General features: G+C 48.2%; 1 protein-coding gene across 3 annotated transcripts in view; it reads right to left on the bottom strand.

Annotated features, from left to right (window-relative positions):
• CDK5RAP2 (CDK5 regulatory subunit associated protein 2) overlaps positions 1-17871 on the bottom strand; it is a 181933-nt gene that overhangs the window by 68726 nt on the left and 95336 nt on the right. For all 3 annotated transcript variants that reach the window (XM_030858863.3, XM_060300553.1, XM_060300554.2), the window contains 5 exons: positions 13551-13681; positions 11919-12028; positions 9663-9791; positions 2462-2557; positions 446-633 (listed from right to left, as the gene is read on the bottom strand). In XM_030858863.3, the coding sequence (XP_030714723.2) occupies positions 446-633; positions 2462-2557; positions 9663-9791; positions 11919-12028; positions 13551-13681 (654 nt within the window). The remainder of the gene's footprint in view (positions 1-445; positions 634-2461; positions 2558-9662; positions 9792-11918; positions 12029-13550; positions 13682-17871) is intronic.

Genomic DNA, 17871 nt, shown 5'->3' with positions numbered 1-17871 from the left:
TAGTGTCTCCTCACATAGGAAAGACTCCCGGCAGATATAATGAGAAGGGAATTGTAGTTCAAGCTCAACATGAAACAGCAGAGTCACAAGTACAGGGGCAGTTTTTTTAGGCTGTTGTAGAAAGCGGAAGGGATCTCGGTAGGGCTGATTCCTCGCGCTGACAGCCAGGCAGCCCTTGCCGGGCTCCCGGGAACAATCCTGAAGGAAGCTTTCTCTCTCCTCTTTACGCTGGCCTTGCATGCGGCTTCGCTGAACGCAGTCCCCTCGCGGCCAAGGAGCAGGCAGCCTAATTACTTAATTGCACAACTGGCAAGATTCCTTCCAAGCCATTTCGGGAGCTCTCCCAGGTAAATTACACAGCACCGCCATCTAAATCCATTTAGCAAAATGAGTTTGTTCTCCCCTCAAACCAGAGACAACTGCAGTGCCTGGGTCCCATGTCTACCTGGATTCCAGTAACCGTATGGCCTTCTCGCTGAAGAGAGGGGCGAGCAGGCTCAGGAGCTCGCCTTCTTCCAAACTCTGGTCTCCGGGGCAGCCGGATTTGTGGGCTCCGTCGGAGTCTAAAATATTGGAATCTGTGTGCCTTAAATATCCATTTTTGCAGCCCCCTTTGGAATTGACCTCCATAATCTGCAAATCAAAGTATGTGGTCAGATAATGGACTACGAAGGAGGGGAAGGGGGTCACGTGGAAAAGAGAGAGAGGATGGAGGCAAACAGTGCTGAGTGAGGGCAAGCAGACCCGAGAGAAAATGAAAGGGGAGAGGGAGGGTGCACGCGGTCCACACACGCTCATCTGAGGGCACGGAGATGTTTACGTCACTTCCTCTCACCCTCAGTTTCCTTATCCGTAACTAGGCACAGGAACACCACCTCCCATGGCGGCTACGAGAACAAAATGAGATGGCTGGCCCACTTAAGTTCCTGGCGCAGTGTCTTACCCGCTACAGCTGTGTTCCCTCAGCCCACGGCCTACTTCCTGTAAATTCTTTCTAAGAAGGGTCCGGAACATTGTTAACTGCCATTAACAATGCTTTGGACATTTATTATATGCTTCTTGCAATGTATCCTCCTCATTATATATCAGAAAGCAACCTCTTTACAGACACATCCTCATTACTGTGACTTTGATTTGTCTCATCAGGACGGTGGAGAGTTCCTAATTCCCATGGAGACGTGTTCTTCACAGATCCACCTCCTTGGGTCGCTGAAGGTCCCAGAGAAGTGGTACCAAGGAAACATCTAGTTAAAGCCTGTGCTGGGCATGTCTTGAGGTGCTGCAATTAGCATTCTTTCTCTCGCTTTCCAAAGCTGTAAATTTCTTCTATCAGTCTATAAATAACTCCTCTTGACTTCATTACTGCTGGTGATATACACACTGGCCATTACACCCCTCTCTCCACATGTGTAAAATGATTAAGATTTTTAAACGGAAGACAAGACCCACACAGATGAGCTGTCATTTATAGGGTCTTGTTTGCCACCAATCTAGTCATTAAATCCACCTAAATAAGCAACCTCCACCGAAGGAAAAGTCTAGAATATAATAATAAAAAGAGCAATTGCTACCACTTACTGAGCACTTAGTACGTACCTTCTCTTTAAATATCACAACAATTCTAACCAGGAAGCGGTGTTATTATCTTCATTGATGGGGAAACTCGGACTTGGGGGTTAAGCAAGGGTTAATGCAAGGTCACAGAGATCGTGACCAAGACTCAAAATCAGACCTGATTCCGGAGCCCCCACTTTTAACTGCTTTGCTGTCCAAAACGCTCATGAGAATGATCTCTCACTCAAGACTCCACGAACCTGAATACCCTGAAGGCCACAAACGCCCAATCTGCAGCCTCCTGTCTCCCACCGCATCCCAGTCTTTACGGTTCTTTCAACCCTGGAGAATATCTGCTCCAAATGTTCAGCCTCAGTGTGCCTGGAGTGAAATTCTCAACACCGCCCAGATGACACTACGCTGGGTTTCAGATCAGGAGATTGCAGACAGACCCAGAGGAGGAAAGTCTGGTTCTATCAGTGGCTCCTTACACTACACACATGATCTGGGAGTTCACAGCAGTCCAGAGACAAGGGCTCTGGTCCCAACTCTGTCACTGCCTTACTCTGAGCCCCAGATAAACCATCTCCCCTCCTAGGCCTCAGTTTCCAATGCGTAAAATGAATGCGTTGGGTCAGAGCTCTGAAGAGCTGCCCAGGCCCAGTGTCCAATGCCTGCGACTCTCCTGCAACAGCCTCGTTTTTATTTGCAACTATATGTTTGTTTTCCTGGTTCATGACTGGCTCTACCACCCCGTCTGTAACTTCCAGAAAGGAAGAGACCTCCTCTCTTTGCTCCCCGCTGGCACACGGCAGGCACTCCACACAGATGGAAGGAACAGAAAACCCGTCGGACTCGTTCCAGACTGGAGGCGGGCTTGGGCACAGAGAGGGGCAGATGTTCCTACCTTGTTCCTCTGCTCCAGACGCTCGCCACTCAGCAGATTATTCTTGTCATCCTCTCCAATTCTGCTTGAGTCCTCGTCCTCCTTGCTAGCCAGAAGCTACATGGAGCATGGAATGGTGTGAAAATGCAACCCAAAAATGAGTGCAGCATGAATATGTATGAATAAGTCGGTGATGTCTTTTTTAAAAGATGCAGAACAAAAAACAAACCAAAAAAAGAGGCAGAGACAAATGCCAAAGCCATGAAATAAAAATTAGCCGAAGTCAGAGCTGCTAGTTCTGGCAAATCACACACAGCTGCCTGGGATCATGCATAATTTAAGGACAAATTCCCCAAGAAATAAGTAAAGCCATTTCCCCCTGCCCTCGCATGGCCTTCCTGAGCTGCTGGAAATTGACTGTGCTGTCCGCTGTGCTGCTCCCATCCCTGCCATTGCTGAATTCACTTTCAGATTATATAAAAGTAACAAGATTTTGGAAAACAGCTATTGATGGAATTGAAACTATCAAATAGCGAGAAAGCAGTAAATGAAATTTACGGTGTGTCCAATTTATGCATCCCTTCCATTTAGCCCAGGGGATAAACCTCTTTTTGTACTGTCACACATCTGAGACGGGCAGTCTCAGCCACACTGCCATTTTGCTGACAAAAAAGTCCTCATCGCTAATGAGTAGAGTATCCAGCTTCCCTGACAATAACTTTATGCTTTTGAAAATGAAAGAGAGTTATTTCTAAAGACTGCGTAAATCCCTAATGCTCTGAAGAAGTGTAAACCCCAGAGCTTCTGCAGTTTGCGTTCTACAGAACAGACAACTCAGTGTTCTCAACGGGGCCAGATCTCAGCTCTCTGGAAGAGGGAAAATTCTAGGCACGAGACACCCGGATTAACCAACTAAAAAGTGAGAGGGAAGGTAGCCAACGCTGTTTCAAAAACTGTACCAAACCGCATCTCACCAATGAAGTAGTGACCGCTGCACCACAGCGTTAAAACATGAGCTGAGTCCCAGCCGCCTGCTGGGCATGTTGTACATACGACGTATCTAAGGTTCTATCTCCATACCGTGATTTCATGAATTCCCACATTTAGTCAATCACCCCACGATTTTCCCAGCCCAAGTTAAACTTTTCTGATCTTCCTTCTAAAAGAAACCCTTTTTTGGAAGAAGAAAAACAAAACAAAGCAAACTGACTTCACAAAGTCTTTTACAGAAAACTTCCCAGGATCAGAATACATTCAACCCAACCATCCTAATCAGGATCAAAGAGGACTGATGAGTCTACAAATCTTACTACACTATCAAGCATTCAATACGCTAAACATGTGTAAGTGTATTTCCTAAGGCATAAAAGTCTCTGAATATGGATGAGGAACTTCTCTCCCTCTGTTGGTTTCTTCCCTCATTATTAAAACATGCTCAAGTTACCAACTAGGACAATCAAATTTGTCGGTGGGAGTATAAAATGTTAAACTACTTTAGAAGAAGTCCTGGCAATTTCTTATAAAGCTAATAACCCTATGACCCAGGAATTCCCCTCCTAGGTATTCATCAAGAGAAATGAAGACATAGGTCCACATAAAGATTTGTATATAGGGCTCCCCTGGTGGCGCAGTGATTGAGAGTCCGCCTGCCGATGCAGAGGACATGGGTTCGTGCCCCGGTCCAGGAAGATCCCACATGCCGCAGAGCAGCTGGGCCCGTGAGCCATGGCCGCTGAGCCTGCGCGTCCGGAGTCTGTGCTCCGCAACGGGAGAGGCAACAACAGTGAGAGGCCGCGTACCACAAAAAAAAAAAAAAAAAAAAAAAAAGATTTGTATATGAATGTTCACATCAGCTTTTATCATAATAACCAAAAACCTGAAACAATCCAAATGTACATCAATAGCAGAACGAACAAAGAAATTAGAATATATGTATACAATGGAATACTACTTAGCAATAAAAAGGAACAAATTATTCATTCACGTAACAGCATGGATGAATCTCAAAAACACGCTGAGTGAAGGCAGCTTCACACAGAAGAGAAGATACTTTATGATTCCGTTTCTATGAAAGTCTAGTACAGGCAAAACTAATGGTGGAAGAAAATGAGAAGAGCGGCTGGAGCGGGGGCGAGTGGGAATCGACTAGAAGGAACACGAGGGATCGTGATAGAAGTTTGGGTTACACAGGTACATACATTCGTAAAACTTAGCAAACAAAGACTTACGAATTCTGTATTTCATCGTGTGTAAATTTAAACTTAAAAGAAAAAATAACTATAAACATATTGAAGGAAAAGATATACATGTTAAAGTATTTAGGGGGAAGCGTACTGATGTTTGTGATTTATACTAAAATTTATCAAAAAGATATGATGGCTGGTGGGAATGGTTAATAGTAGAATCTAAGGGGTGAGTATATGGGTGTCCACCATGAAGTTCTTTTCACTTTGCTAGAATTTCTTCATAATAAAATGCTGGGGAAAAGCCGCTCTCATTTGAAAAAGAGCAAAATAACTACGCTTTTCCTTCCTGGTTCATCAGCAGCTCTGGTCACTGAGTGCTGCCTGCCTCTCTCCAAGCTTCTTGAAAGAACTCTCCATCCTCACCTTCTGCAACGTGGCTTTTGCTGCCAACGCCCTCCAGAAACTGCTCATGAAAGCTCCCCAACACCTTCTAATGCAGGAGATGGAACCAACCCTCCTGGGATTAGGGAAGAGGCAGCAAGGCGCTCCTCCCCAACCCTGTGGATCAGAGAAGGGTCTCCCTGAAGTTTAGCCGAGCAGAGTACTGGTAACCCGTGTCATTCCAGCTGAAGCAGCAAAAGCATCCGAGCGATCCTTCATTTCCAGAACCACAACCACACCGTGACTCAACATACTGAAATAAAAATTCTCTTTCATTTCTCTTTACCTCTGCAGACGTGGTTAAAATTAAAAGCCAGTTTCCAGCAATGATCAAGAAATTCAATGCTGTGGACACAGAGACATGTCCCGCATGCCATATGTGACTTGTCAGTTTTCAAAGGCAAGATCCCAGAGAGACTGATGCATCACTGCAGGTGGGCTCTGTTTCGGGCCCACCACCACCTGGAGGAGTGCCCCACACCTCCAAGCGCCCACCGGCGCCGCCTTCATTTCCCCACCCTCACCGCTCCTCCATCCACCACCACGTGGCCTCGGTCCCCCTCACTCTGCTGAAACTGCCCAGGTCACGAATGATTTCCCAGCCGTTTTTCTCTTGTTTTCTCAGAGTACGTGACACTGTAAGCACGCCCTCCCTAAGCATTGCTCCCTAACAACTTCACTGGCCTGGTTCTCCCCCTGCCTCTTGAGCTATTCTTTCTTGACCTTTGCAGGCCCCCTGCAGGGGGGAAATTTCCTCCAGGGGGAAATTCCCTTGACCTCACAAGAGGAGGCCGGGCCCGTCTCCACGCCCGCGTGCACTCCTCCAGGCCCTCGCCAACCTCCACTTCTCTGCATCACGGACTCCATGGGGCAGGGACCCTGTCTGTGTTCCGCTTTAACACCAGGGCCTGGTGCTCAAGACAACACTGCTAAAAGGACAAACAAATGAATCAAGACTTTTTTCAAAATGACAGCTGGAACCAACAGGTTTTCGGGATTACCCCGGTCTTGCTACTCCAAGTGTAGTCTTTGGAGCAACGGAAGCTTGTGAGAAATGCAGACTCCCGGGCCCCATGCCAGGCTCACTGAGCCAGAATCTTCACGTTAACAAGGTCCCCAGGAAATTCACACGCACGGTAAACTTTAGAAGCACTGCCCTATGGTGTTGCTAAAACAACACTGAACAGAGTCAGAAAAGGGTTTAGTTCCAACTCTGCCACTAATTTACTAAAAAAGTAAAATTAAAATAGCTGTGTTTTACATATTGAGTGCCTACTACATGCCAGGCACGGTGCCAAGGGCTTTATAAATCGGGTACAACTCATAATAACTTATGAAGTCAAAATGTTAGAAACTTCCTCCTTTCAATGAAATTCAATCTGCTTCTGACAAACCAAATTTCATTCTGTTGATAATAACAGATGTTAACAAGCACCTTCTACTTCTGAGTACCACTTCTGTCCTCTGAGTCACATGAGGTCTATTTCTTTTTTTTTCTTTTTTGCGGTACGCGGGCCTCACTGCTGTGGCCTCTCCCGTTGCGGAGCACAGGCTCCGCGGCCATGGCTCACGGGCCCAGCCGCTCCGTGGCATGTGGGATCTTCCCGGACCGGGGCACGAACCCATGTCCCCTGCATCGGCAGGCGGACTCTCAACCACTGTGCCACCAGGGAAGCACAAGGTCTATTTCTTATTCAAAAGGACAGCCCTACATATATCTGAGTTCAATTAAATTATGCCCCTTAATCCATGTTTCCTCTCCATGCCAAAAAAAAAAAAAAAAAAGCAGTTTTCTAACCATCCCCTAAAAATGACAACATAAGTAAATAATGACAGCGACTAACCGTTTCTGAGCACTCGCCCACGAATCCCACCCCCCAGGGGTGACAACTGCACGTCACACAGCTCATGGCTTACGATGCTCACCGCCCCCCCGCTGCCACTGCAGTCCGCTCAAATCACTCCTGAACGGCAATTCTCAACCACACCGTTCTGTAATACATAAACTATAACCAGTAAATAAATACAAGGAAATAGGGGCAACCTCATTACAGATTTTTTCTTTTTTTTCTTGATGTACTTTAAAATAAAAGGATGCCTCTTCTTGGCCTTTTGTTGGTTTGGCTGGTTTTTCAGTGACCTGCCCGCATGCAGGGAATAAGCGCTGTGTGCCCAGCAGGAGGGAATCCAGCCCAGGGCCACCGTTTTGAAGACACAGCTGCCAAAATGCATCAAGGGCTTCCTACTCTTTATAGCCTTTGTCGAACTAAAAGTTGCGGAGGCAGGGGTGTGTAACACGAAAATAAATCACGTGCCTATTTTATACACATATCTATCTGTGTCTGGACCTTTGACCTAGTCATTACTCATCTGGGAACACAGTCTAAGGAAAAAAGGCCTAAACCCTGAAAATGATTTGTGTCCAAAGACATTCATCAGGTGCATCACCGGAAATATCTACATGTCCGACAACAGTGGCGCAGCTAGCGTCTCTAAGATGGCATAAGAGGTTATAACACAGCAGCCACTGGAAAGAAACAGGAAACAGGACTGTGTATGTACTGTGGGTGGGCACGCACACGTTCAAATACACACATAGAGAAGGAAAGATTCCAGGATGTTAATTAACTGTGTTTTAATGTGACAGGATTAGGGGTCATTTCTTTATTTTCCAAGTTTTAGGCAATGCTGTGGGTTAATTAAATATTGGAGGAAAAACTACTGAATTTTAAAAATACAAAATATATTTGCTGTCTGTTTTTTTCCTTTTCTGATTTGTAGGCTCCCAGAGCACTGGAGCAGTGCCAGCCCCTACTCCACAAGCCCTGCTGCCCAGAAAAGGCTGTGGACCACGGAGGCATTTCCCGTTTGTCTCTGCCTCGTTGCTCATCCAAGGAGAGCCACACACACTCCCAGGGAACAGCAGCCTCTCCTTGCTGCCATCCCACCCTCACCCCTAACAGCCTCTCCTCCCTCAGCTCAAGATGATCGTGGGAGCACCATCCTGCCCGTGCGGATCTCCCCATCGCCTGCCGGGGAAGACGGGGCCTGTGCTGCGAAGGACACGACTATTCATAGGGAACATCAAGTTGATGTGCAACCTGACAGATGACTCCAATCTGAATCGGCTGCTATTAAGATCTCAGAGTGGCAAGAGGAAAATCCCTCTGTTCTCCAAAGGACATAATAGGACATTTAACAGATTTCTTTCAAAGGGCAAATGAACAAACACTCGCCGTCTGACACTCAAATGAAGCAGGTGACGAATGGGCTGCTTATTAAAAATGCCACACACAAAAAAAATGCCACATTGGGAAAAACAAACCAAGAGACTTGTTTCTCCCTAAACGGGCTGCAGATATTCTTGCTTTTCAAAATTATCTGGAGCCCTGGAGACTAAGCTCAATAACATTCCCTCTCTCCAAGGGAGCAGATGGCCAGAGCTCCGCATAAACACCTTTGAGCGTTTCCCACCTTGAACGTGGGAGGAGACAGCTGAAGGCTGACAAATCTTTCCCCAGAAATGGTGTGGCAATGAGACCTCCATTTACCTGGCACGCCAGGCTGAGTTCAAGACAACCCCAACCAGGAAGGTTCTGGGGGATCCAAGTACAAAAGGCCCTAGTGCATTTCATGATGAGGACAGTTCCAGTCTTCTGAAACTAAGTAGCATAACACAGGCATGGAGCAAGGCGCTTCCTGGGGGAGCGTCAGGCCAGGTAGGGACTAGAGGGAGGAAGTGGCAAGCTTCTCCTCACTGTCACAACATCAGGGCCCTCTACTGTGCGGTCGGGTTGAGAACAGAGAAAATCGGAGCCAACACACCACAAAGGTGAGCAGAGAGCCAGAGTCACAGGGTGAAGGGGCTCCCCCCGCTTTCCCTGGGGTGGGCTAACGGAATGGGCCCACACCCTCAGTGAGTACAAAAGCCCAGGAACCACACACGCTTTAGTGCAGACACCAGATTTAACCTTCCGTGGCCCTTCCAGACTTTCAAATGTCACCTGTGGAAAACTCCCATAGTCAGGAAGCTGAATTTGTGGGCTCACGGGACGCCGACTCTGTACTCCCTGTCGGGTCGTCGGTACACAGCAGAGTGCAGCGGTTCCTGGGTACGCGTGGGAATTAACTGCACACATCTGGTCAAATCCAGAAGCCAGATGCCGTGGGAGTGACAAGACGCATTTAGAGGATTAATACAAAAAGTAAATGAAAAGTGTGTTTTCTCGTTTGTTTCTCCACGGTAAGGGGTTCATTAAGGCTGCAGCTACACTACCCAAGCTACGTGGGTGACGTGGCAACTCTCCAGGCCCCTGAGACCAGACCAGTCATCCAGATGTACCAGCTACAGCCCAGATCCCAGGGCCGGACGTGGAGTCCAAAGCATCACAGCACATCGAGCGTGTCCACGCAGATACGACCCAAACCTGCGGGACGCTCCGACAGACCTGCTGACCTAAGAGGGCCTCAAACCCCGTCCACGGCAGAGGGAGTTTCAGCAGAGACCTCCCAGGAGAGATGCAGCCTGGAGATGTGGGGCGGGGGCGTTACTCTTTGTGTAATTAGCACGCGAGGACGAGAATATTCTTTCTTACCTCCATCTGATCTGCCGACTCAGGCCTGTCCTCTCCCGGGAAGCCCACGCAGGAGAGATCAAAAATAGTTTTCTTCAGGTGCCGGTTGTCCGCGTACAGCTCCTTCACCAGCTGGATAAGGTCACCGACCTGGGAGATAAGGGCAGGAGAGGACTGACTACCCACGGGTACACTGCTGCCTCCCGGGGCCACGGCTACGGAGAAGACGTCCTGCATCACAGTCACGGAGAGTCAGGTGGCCTGACTCCAGGCTTCAGGCTACCCTGGGTACAGTGAGAAAAACACCAGCATTTCTGTATTCTAACCCCAGCGCCAGACTTCAAGGCAAAGAGATCCTGGGCAAGCTGCCTGGTCTAAGTCTCCATTTCTACATCTGTGGAATGGGTTCCCGTGAGCACTGAACGCGATCACGGTCACAGCACACTACAGCCCTCGGCACGGTCTAAGTACTCTGTCCGTGACGCAGATATGGCCTCTGCCTTGTACTTGAGACCCTCTGGAGGAAAACCCCCCAGGACTGAAACTTCCGAGGCTTGCCAGAGGCTTATTGTACAGCATCCACCTTCCTCTTTCTATGCCTCTCTAGCACCGTCCATAATAACAACAGTCCTCAGTCATAAAGCAATTCACGGCTGCTAAACTACTCCCACAAGCTTTAGTCAATCGCTCCTTACAAAAATCCCGAGGAGGCGGACAGCAGTATGACTGTCCCCGTTTTACAACAAGAAGCCCGAGACACAAAGAAGTTCACTGCCCGAGGTCCCAGAGTTGGGGTGCCTGGAGAATTCAGTGACATACAACAACAGCCAAAGTGCCCGGTCGTGTGGGCAGGGGCAGCTGCCCGCACAGAGGCAGAGCCGGGCCTGGACTCCCGGTCCAGGGCTCCTCCTTAAGGCGCAGGCCTTGCGAGGCCAGGTACATAGCATCTGAGCAGACACCACCTTCATTCCCTGCAAGCTTCAAATCACAACGGCTAGTGATTTTCCAAACCCTTCTGAAGGGGGTAATCATTAGCCCCTCAAAGAAAGTGGGAAATCCCACCCTGACCACACACAGCAGGTGTCCACTGCACCAAAACATGAACACAACTCGGACCCAACCTCAAGGAGGTTATATCATAGAGGGAAGAAGAAAACATTCTGATTCTACAAACATTCACTAAGTGCCAACAAAGGGAACTAGCTCCTGCCCTTAACACAACCACAGTAGGTACGCGCAGTGGCTATTACCATGTCTATTTTCATCTTCGAAACACTAACAGATGCCTCAATGCTTCTTGCTCCACTCCTCCCAAAACACCAACATGTTTATAGTTCTCCTTCTTGTCTCTTCTGCACCTTACATCTGCTGTTTTTCCTCTCTCTCTCTGCTGAAAAAGCCTTCCAACTAGATAAACTCCTATTCAACCTCCAAAACCACTTCAGGTCTCACTTCTATTGAGAAGTTTCCTGTGATCCAGTGAGTACCTCCCAACCCCCGACAGCTAACCTCTCCTTCTCGGCTACCCCTAAACCTCGCACCTCTGTCTATTACAGCCACCCTTGCACTCCACATTGCCACTGCTCCTTCACATGACCCTCTACTCCACCGGCATGTGAGTTATTCCCAGACAGAAACTCAACCTGTCATACATAGATGGTAATTTTATAATAAATCACAGTGTCCTCTGAGCTCACACTTCCTACTCTTATCAATGGCTCTTAGAACCTTGAAATACAAAGCCACTCTAACCACACCAATGATCAACAGATTGAAAACCTTTCCAGTTTTAGAAAAGATTTACTGATCAACCTTGAATCTTTACTCTTTCAAAAAGCATCAATTACCTCCCACTATGTGTGCCAGGCACTGGGAAATCAGAAATAAATAAGATACACTCACTCGCTTTAAGATGTTCACAGCCTAGTGGAGATACAGAAGAATACCCAGATAACTATAGATCAGTATGAGAAGGACATCAGTGCAGTCAGGTACAAGAAGAGAGGAGAATGACCCGAGGGAAAGCTGGCTAATTCTAGCGGGGATAGAGAGCATTTCCCAGGGGAGACGGAGCCTGGGTGGGGTCCTCAAGCCTCAGAAGGCGTGCATCAGACACGGGGTAGGGACTCCAGGGAACGTACATCAAGGGGAAAAAAGATAGGCAGGGAGAGAGGGAAGAGAGGCGGGGAGAAGGGCTTTCAGAATCTTACACCTCTGATCAGGAACCCAAGAGACAACAAATAACCAACAAAGCACTGAAAGTTAATAGGTCAATACCTTTTCCTTAAGCTCTTCTTGAGAAAAATGTTCCACTTGAAACCGATTGTGCTCTTCAAGGCAAATACTCAGATAAGATGTTTGATCACTATAAAATGAAAATGGTTCTTCTGCACCAAAAGAAAAAAAAAAGCGGGGAGGAGGAGAAAAAGAACATCAGAAGTAGATCCTTCCCAGACAATTCCCCGTGCAATCCATCTAAGGCACTTTGAATTGGGTAGCGGGGGAAAGGGAGATAAGCACACACAGGGAGTTTAATGCACCACCTTTGGAGCAAAAGTAATTTTCTTCTTTCTCTACAGGCTGGTATCTCAATGTATGGTTTCATCGTGGGCTGTAGGCTTTCACTGTGGCCAACTCTGAATTATAATTTGCATATCCAGTGCTGTACCTGGAGTCCATTCTGAGTGGCACAAGCAAATAGTGATTTTCAATTTAAATGAGGGAGTGATTCTGTTTAAGTGAAAATACAGGAAAATTAGATGTGAGCCTCAAGGGTAGAACTCAAAAGCGCCTGATGTGTTTTTTACCGGCCCCAGAGCCCGCCACGGGAGCGAGCACACCGAGTACAGAAACCGCCTATGAGATCTATGATGAGAGACTCTCGGGTCACCCACGGAAGGGTCGGCCTTCTCTGCACCAAAGGTCACCCTCTCACAGGGAGCAAAGGTGCAGAGAAGGGTCACGCTGTTCACTGAGTGGAGCATATCCACAAGCATGATCTCACTCAACACATGTGGGTAAGAGCTGATACGCCTCGTATAGAGGAAAGAGCTAGACTTCGAAGGAAGATGTCCTGCCTCCAATCTGGGTAAATCAACCCCCACTGCCACCTCGGTTTCTTTACCTGTGATGTGACGTCAATGTCTACTCGATCCAGTGGGACAACGGTCAGGATCAGAGGTGAGGAGTTAAGTGCCTGCCGCTGTGCCTGGTACACAGCGGGCGCTCAGGAAATGTCAAACCTACCACTGCTATTACTGATTGTAAGCAGGAATTACAATCAGTAATGAGGAAGAGAAAGGAAAGGAAGGCTAGAGATAAGGAAAGGAAAACGCCAACCCAGACACCACGGGGCTCAGGTTCTAGCAAAGGAGGGAGCCAGATACAGCTGTCATGAGCACAGCAGCGCCCGTACCACAGGACCCTCCCTAGCTGAATCCACTTGCGGTCATGACAGTGTGAAAAGCGATGCTTCAGCAGGAAACAGAGGTTTCACCCGCACGTGTCTGTGCAGTGGGGCTCTCTGCGGTGGGCGCCGTGGTAGGCAGAGCCCAGATGTTTAGGGTGATGAGGGCCACTGACCACAGAAAGGAAATGGCAAGGCCCCAAGGTTATCTGGAGTTAGAAGAGTCAAACAATGCAGAACACAGCAGGGGCAGCGAGGAAGCAGTCCTGCAGCAGGCCCTCTGCGGAATTAACACTACCTGCTGGGCCCTTTGACTCCGCGAGCCGAAGCCAGACAGGTACAGACTAGGAGAGCAACAGTAACACCATCACTGCAAAAAAGGCTTCCCAGACGAAATCCCCGGGTGCCTCGCCTCCTACTGCAGTCTTAGGACTCTCTTAAAGTTCAGCCAAGGCCCTCCAGGCGGGAAAACCAAAGGGAAATACATACAAGAGAGCACGTACCTTCCCGCCGCCGGATTTCACTGATCTGCTCCTCCAGGGCCTTCTGCAGGTTCTGATAGGAGAGCACATCGTGCTCCAGCCGCTTCCGCAGGGCAAGGATGCTGTTCAACTCAGCTTGCAGGTTGCTGACACTTGGTAAAACAAGACACCGGAATTTTAAAACAGACCTACTTGTGCTTCAAGATGCAAAGCCCAGCAAGCCTTCCTTTGATTTTTATGTCATTTGTGGGGTTTTTTCTGGTTATAAAAGTAAATACACGTTTATAGAACATTTATAATAGAAACATATTAAAAAAAAAAAAAAGCAAAAGTTACCATAACCCAACTACCAAAAAACACATGGCAGACTATTTCCTCCCAATCTTTTTCCCTGAGTATTTCTATAAGGTTGAAATCATTCTGGACATAAAATACTAAGTTGTGCATTTCTCATTTAAATATTTCCCTACATTTTCAGAAATAATTTGCAAATGTCATTTTTAATGACTATATAACATTAAATCGGGTGAATGTCCCACCATTTAACTCATCCCCTATTAGTGGACATTTGGGTCATTTCCAAGTTTTTGCTACAGATGTAGCTAGGTGGAAGTAATTTAATTCCCCAGAATGTTTCTCTGGAATAACGCCTTGTATGGGCTTGGGTATGGAAGGAAGGCTCTCCACAGAAGAGAAGGCGACAAGAAGAACGTCGGCCATGTCACCCCTAAAAGAGGTGGCACTGGAGGTAAAGGTGAGGGGCAGCAGGGACAAGAAAAAAGAAAAGGAGAAGACTGAGTCAATAATAGGAGGAAGAGAAGGACCAATTCAGGGGTCAAAAGAAGTCTACAGCAATGGGTTGGCCACTCACAAATGCAGAGTAGAATGGGTTTTTATTGGAGGGGTGGTGACGTCAAGTATCACGTCTGGGTCATGGTACTGACCTGCACAGAGAGCCTGCAAGAAACCAGCAACCCGGAACTCAGAGGAGGCCATGAAGAAGCACACCTCCCAGAATCTGCACTGACGGGGGGAGGACTGTCCCACAGACCTGCCTCCAATGATGCAAATGTTCTGTATCGGCGCTGCTGAATACGGTACCCAGTAGCTGAACGTGCCTACTGAACATCTGAAATGTGGCTACATGCTGAGGAACTGAATGCTTAATTTTTTAATTTATATGTATGTAGTCACATGGCTAGTGCCTACTGAACTAGGCAGTGCAGCTCCTCACGCAGGGCTCCGGTCTCCTACTGACGTGCACGTGGCAGGAGTCTGAACCGGTTCTCTCAGAGGAACAGAGGCTCCAGCAGACACCTGAGTAACGTAAATATTGTTTCAATGAAAATCTCTGCGCCTAAAGCCTTGTTTCACACTCAGGGTTAGCTTCTTAAGATGGATTCCCAGCAGTGCAATTACTGGGTCAAAGTATGTGAACATTTTTTGAGACTACGAAAACGCCTTAACAGATCAGAAAGCCTTTTTTAAATATCAAGAAATACGTCACTCTGTCCAGCGTCTGACCTATTTTTCCCTGAAAGGGTCCATCAACACTTTGAAACTGCTGGAAGAAGTGTATGAAAATGTGGATTTGTTTTAGGGAGAGGGTCCATGAGCTTTCATCAGACTGTTCGAGAGGGGTCCACAGCCCCCAAATGGTTAGGAGCCATCGCTCTGAGATATGTGCGCCACAGACTCAAGCCCCACGTATCCTCCAGCGATTCCTTCCAGCTCCGTCCATCGAACTGCACACATAAATCAACATCTATGGGAAGGAAAATAAACCATTATGTCTAATCTTCTATGCTTGCTGCTTTGAAGATGGTTCACTGTGAAGCAGCCTCCTTGCAAGGGAAGGGGCCCTCCCAGCAGCCTGTAGCTAGCTCCATTTCAAGACAATCATAATGATCAATTTGTAAGGCTGATGGAAACCTTACAGAGGTGTCACAGCACAGCACTCGCTTGGATGCGGTCAGGCCGCAGACGCGTTTAACCAGTGGGGGAAGAAAGGAGATTGTTTTAGCGAAGCTCCTGCAATGAGGGCTAGGGAAAGCGACGGCTTCACTCCCTCTTCCATCTTCTGACAGGGTGAAAAGTACACAGCTGCTGCTCCTGCGTCTGTCATTTCTGTTTCCCCAACTCCACGATCTCTGCAGGGTGTGAGGAGTCGGTGGAACAAAAGGAGCTTCACTCAGAAAGAAAGGACAGCCCTGAGCCTTCCTCCTTCTGGAGTGGAGTGGGGGAGGAGCCGGAGGACGCACGCCCCCATAGTGCCACCATTCACGAGCTCCATGACCTTGGCGGTCAGCTAAACTGCCCGAGTCCTGCTAGCCTCATCCGTAAAGTGGGGACAGTGCCTTTCCTTCAAGAGTGTTTTGAGGATTAAATGAGATGTTATAATGGAAAGAGCTTAGCACAGTGCCTGACACACACGAGGTGCTCGACAAACATCACCTCCTTCCTTCCACGTATTCTAATGACTCCCATACAGCAGACATTTATATGCCAAGCTTTCTGCTACTCCTGAGTTACAGGCGTGATTTTCATCTGGAGATGACTTAAACCCCCCAGGGCACATATGGCAATTCTGGAGACATTGTTGGTTGTCACAACTGGGGCAGGGAGGGTGCTACTGCCATGTAGTGGCAAAAGCCAGAGATGTCGCTAAACATCCTACAATGCACAAGACGGCCCCTCAAAAAAAGGACAAAAGTTATCTAGCCCCGAATCCCAACACTGCTGAGGTCGAGAAAACCTGAGTTAGAGGCAAAGTATAAACTGTCCTTGTCCTCCAGATGAGAGCTGTCTCAGTAAGGGCCTGGGCTCAGGAGCCACGGAGACTTGAGCTCTGAGAATCCCTAAGTGTAGGAGCTTGGGAAATACCCTCAACATCTCCAAGAGCAGATTTCCACTTTTGTGATATGGGGTTGAAGGGTCACTGTGAGGAATACATCGTAAAGGGAAAGGACCAGGCACACAGCTGCCCTTGGTCAGTTCCTCCCTCCCGCTCCCCCTTTCCAAGTTTAGTTACAAGTACGTCACACGTCTCCAGAGTCATCCAGCTTTCACTGCCAGTTTCCAGAGAGTGAGCAGTGCTGGAGTTACCCCAGGGGGCTCCACCGGCCTTAGCCCACAATTCTGCCCGCTCGCTAGGGCAAGGTCTGAAGGCTCAAAACCCCCTGCAAGCTGAGCTTATGCACAGTGGCACACTGAGGTCTATGGAGGCTTTTCACGTTGCTGTTAGTCTTAATAAACGTTACCATTTGTTGAGTGCTTACTATCTGCCAGGCAGAATTAGGACTTTACACATTATCATCTCGTTTCAAACAACCCTGGAAGGTAGGTAGGGAGGTAGGTAAACAGGTAGGTCTATAGGCAGGCCAATCCCAATTGCACAAATACATATCCTGAGGCTCAGGGTGAAAAGTGACCTACCCAAGAGCTCAGAGCTGCTGAATGTATTGTGACTCTGAAGGTGAACAGGAAACCTTTTAAGCATCTCTATTAGTCACAGCCCTGACCCACCTTGGTCCCATGCACCTTGTTATTCACTAAGGAAGAGCCTATGAAACTCAGAGCCGCCATCAGTGACGCTGAGGAAGCCTGACAGCGGCCACATCCACCCCAGGGCCTCTCGGTGCCCAGAGTCAGAACTGGCTCCCGTCGGAGTAGCCGCACAATTAAACCCGCTGTGCCCATTCCCCCTCTGAGGTTCGCAGCACTACTCAACCCCTCCCCCAAGTGAAAATGACGAGCAGCTGAGGCTTCTCGAAAAAGCTCACTTTCAGAGAATTTCATCAGCATGTTTTCATTTTCCTTAAACTCGCTTCAGATTAAAAATCCTGAAAACTCATAACTTAGAAGAATTGGGAGGGGGTTCATCCGCGAACACTTCCCAAGTGCCTACTCCATACCAGCCCCCGTGACAGGCACTGGGAAATGCAGACAGCAAGACAGAACCCCTGCCCTGGGGGTGCTCACCTTCTAGGCCGAGACGCAGGCCACAGCAGCCAAGTAACAAAGGGAGGTGAGGGCAGCTGTGAGGGCAGAGGAACCGAGCGGGCCTCCTGACAAGGGGAACCCCTGAGGCAAACCCTCAAGGATGAGGGGGACGCAGAGCAGGGTGCAGATAGCTGCTGAAAGCAGAGACAGGAGACACCCCGCCCCGGAACAGTGAGGACCCCATTAGCGCTGGAGTGAAGGGCAGAAGAGAGGCAGCAGTGAGGGCTGGGTTTCCTTCACTTTTTATCATGGAAAATTTTAGACATTAGCACATGAAGACAAGTCAGTATAATGAGCCCCACACACACACACCTGCCCACACCCCTGTCCCAACAACCAG

Source organism: Globicephala melas, chromosome 6, assembly GCF_963455315.2.
Source record: "Globicephala melas chromosome 6, mGloMel1.2, whole genome shotgun sequence".
Classification (NCBI taxonomy): Eukaryota; Metazoa; Chordata; class Mammalia; order Artiodactyla; family Delphinidae; genus Globicephala; species Globicephala melas.
The sequence above is the reverse complement of the archived record's forward strand: the minus strand, read 5'-3'. Positions and strand labels throughout refer to the sequence as shown.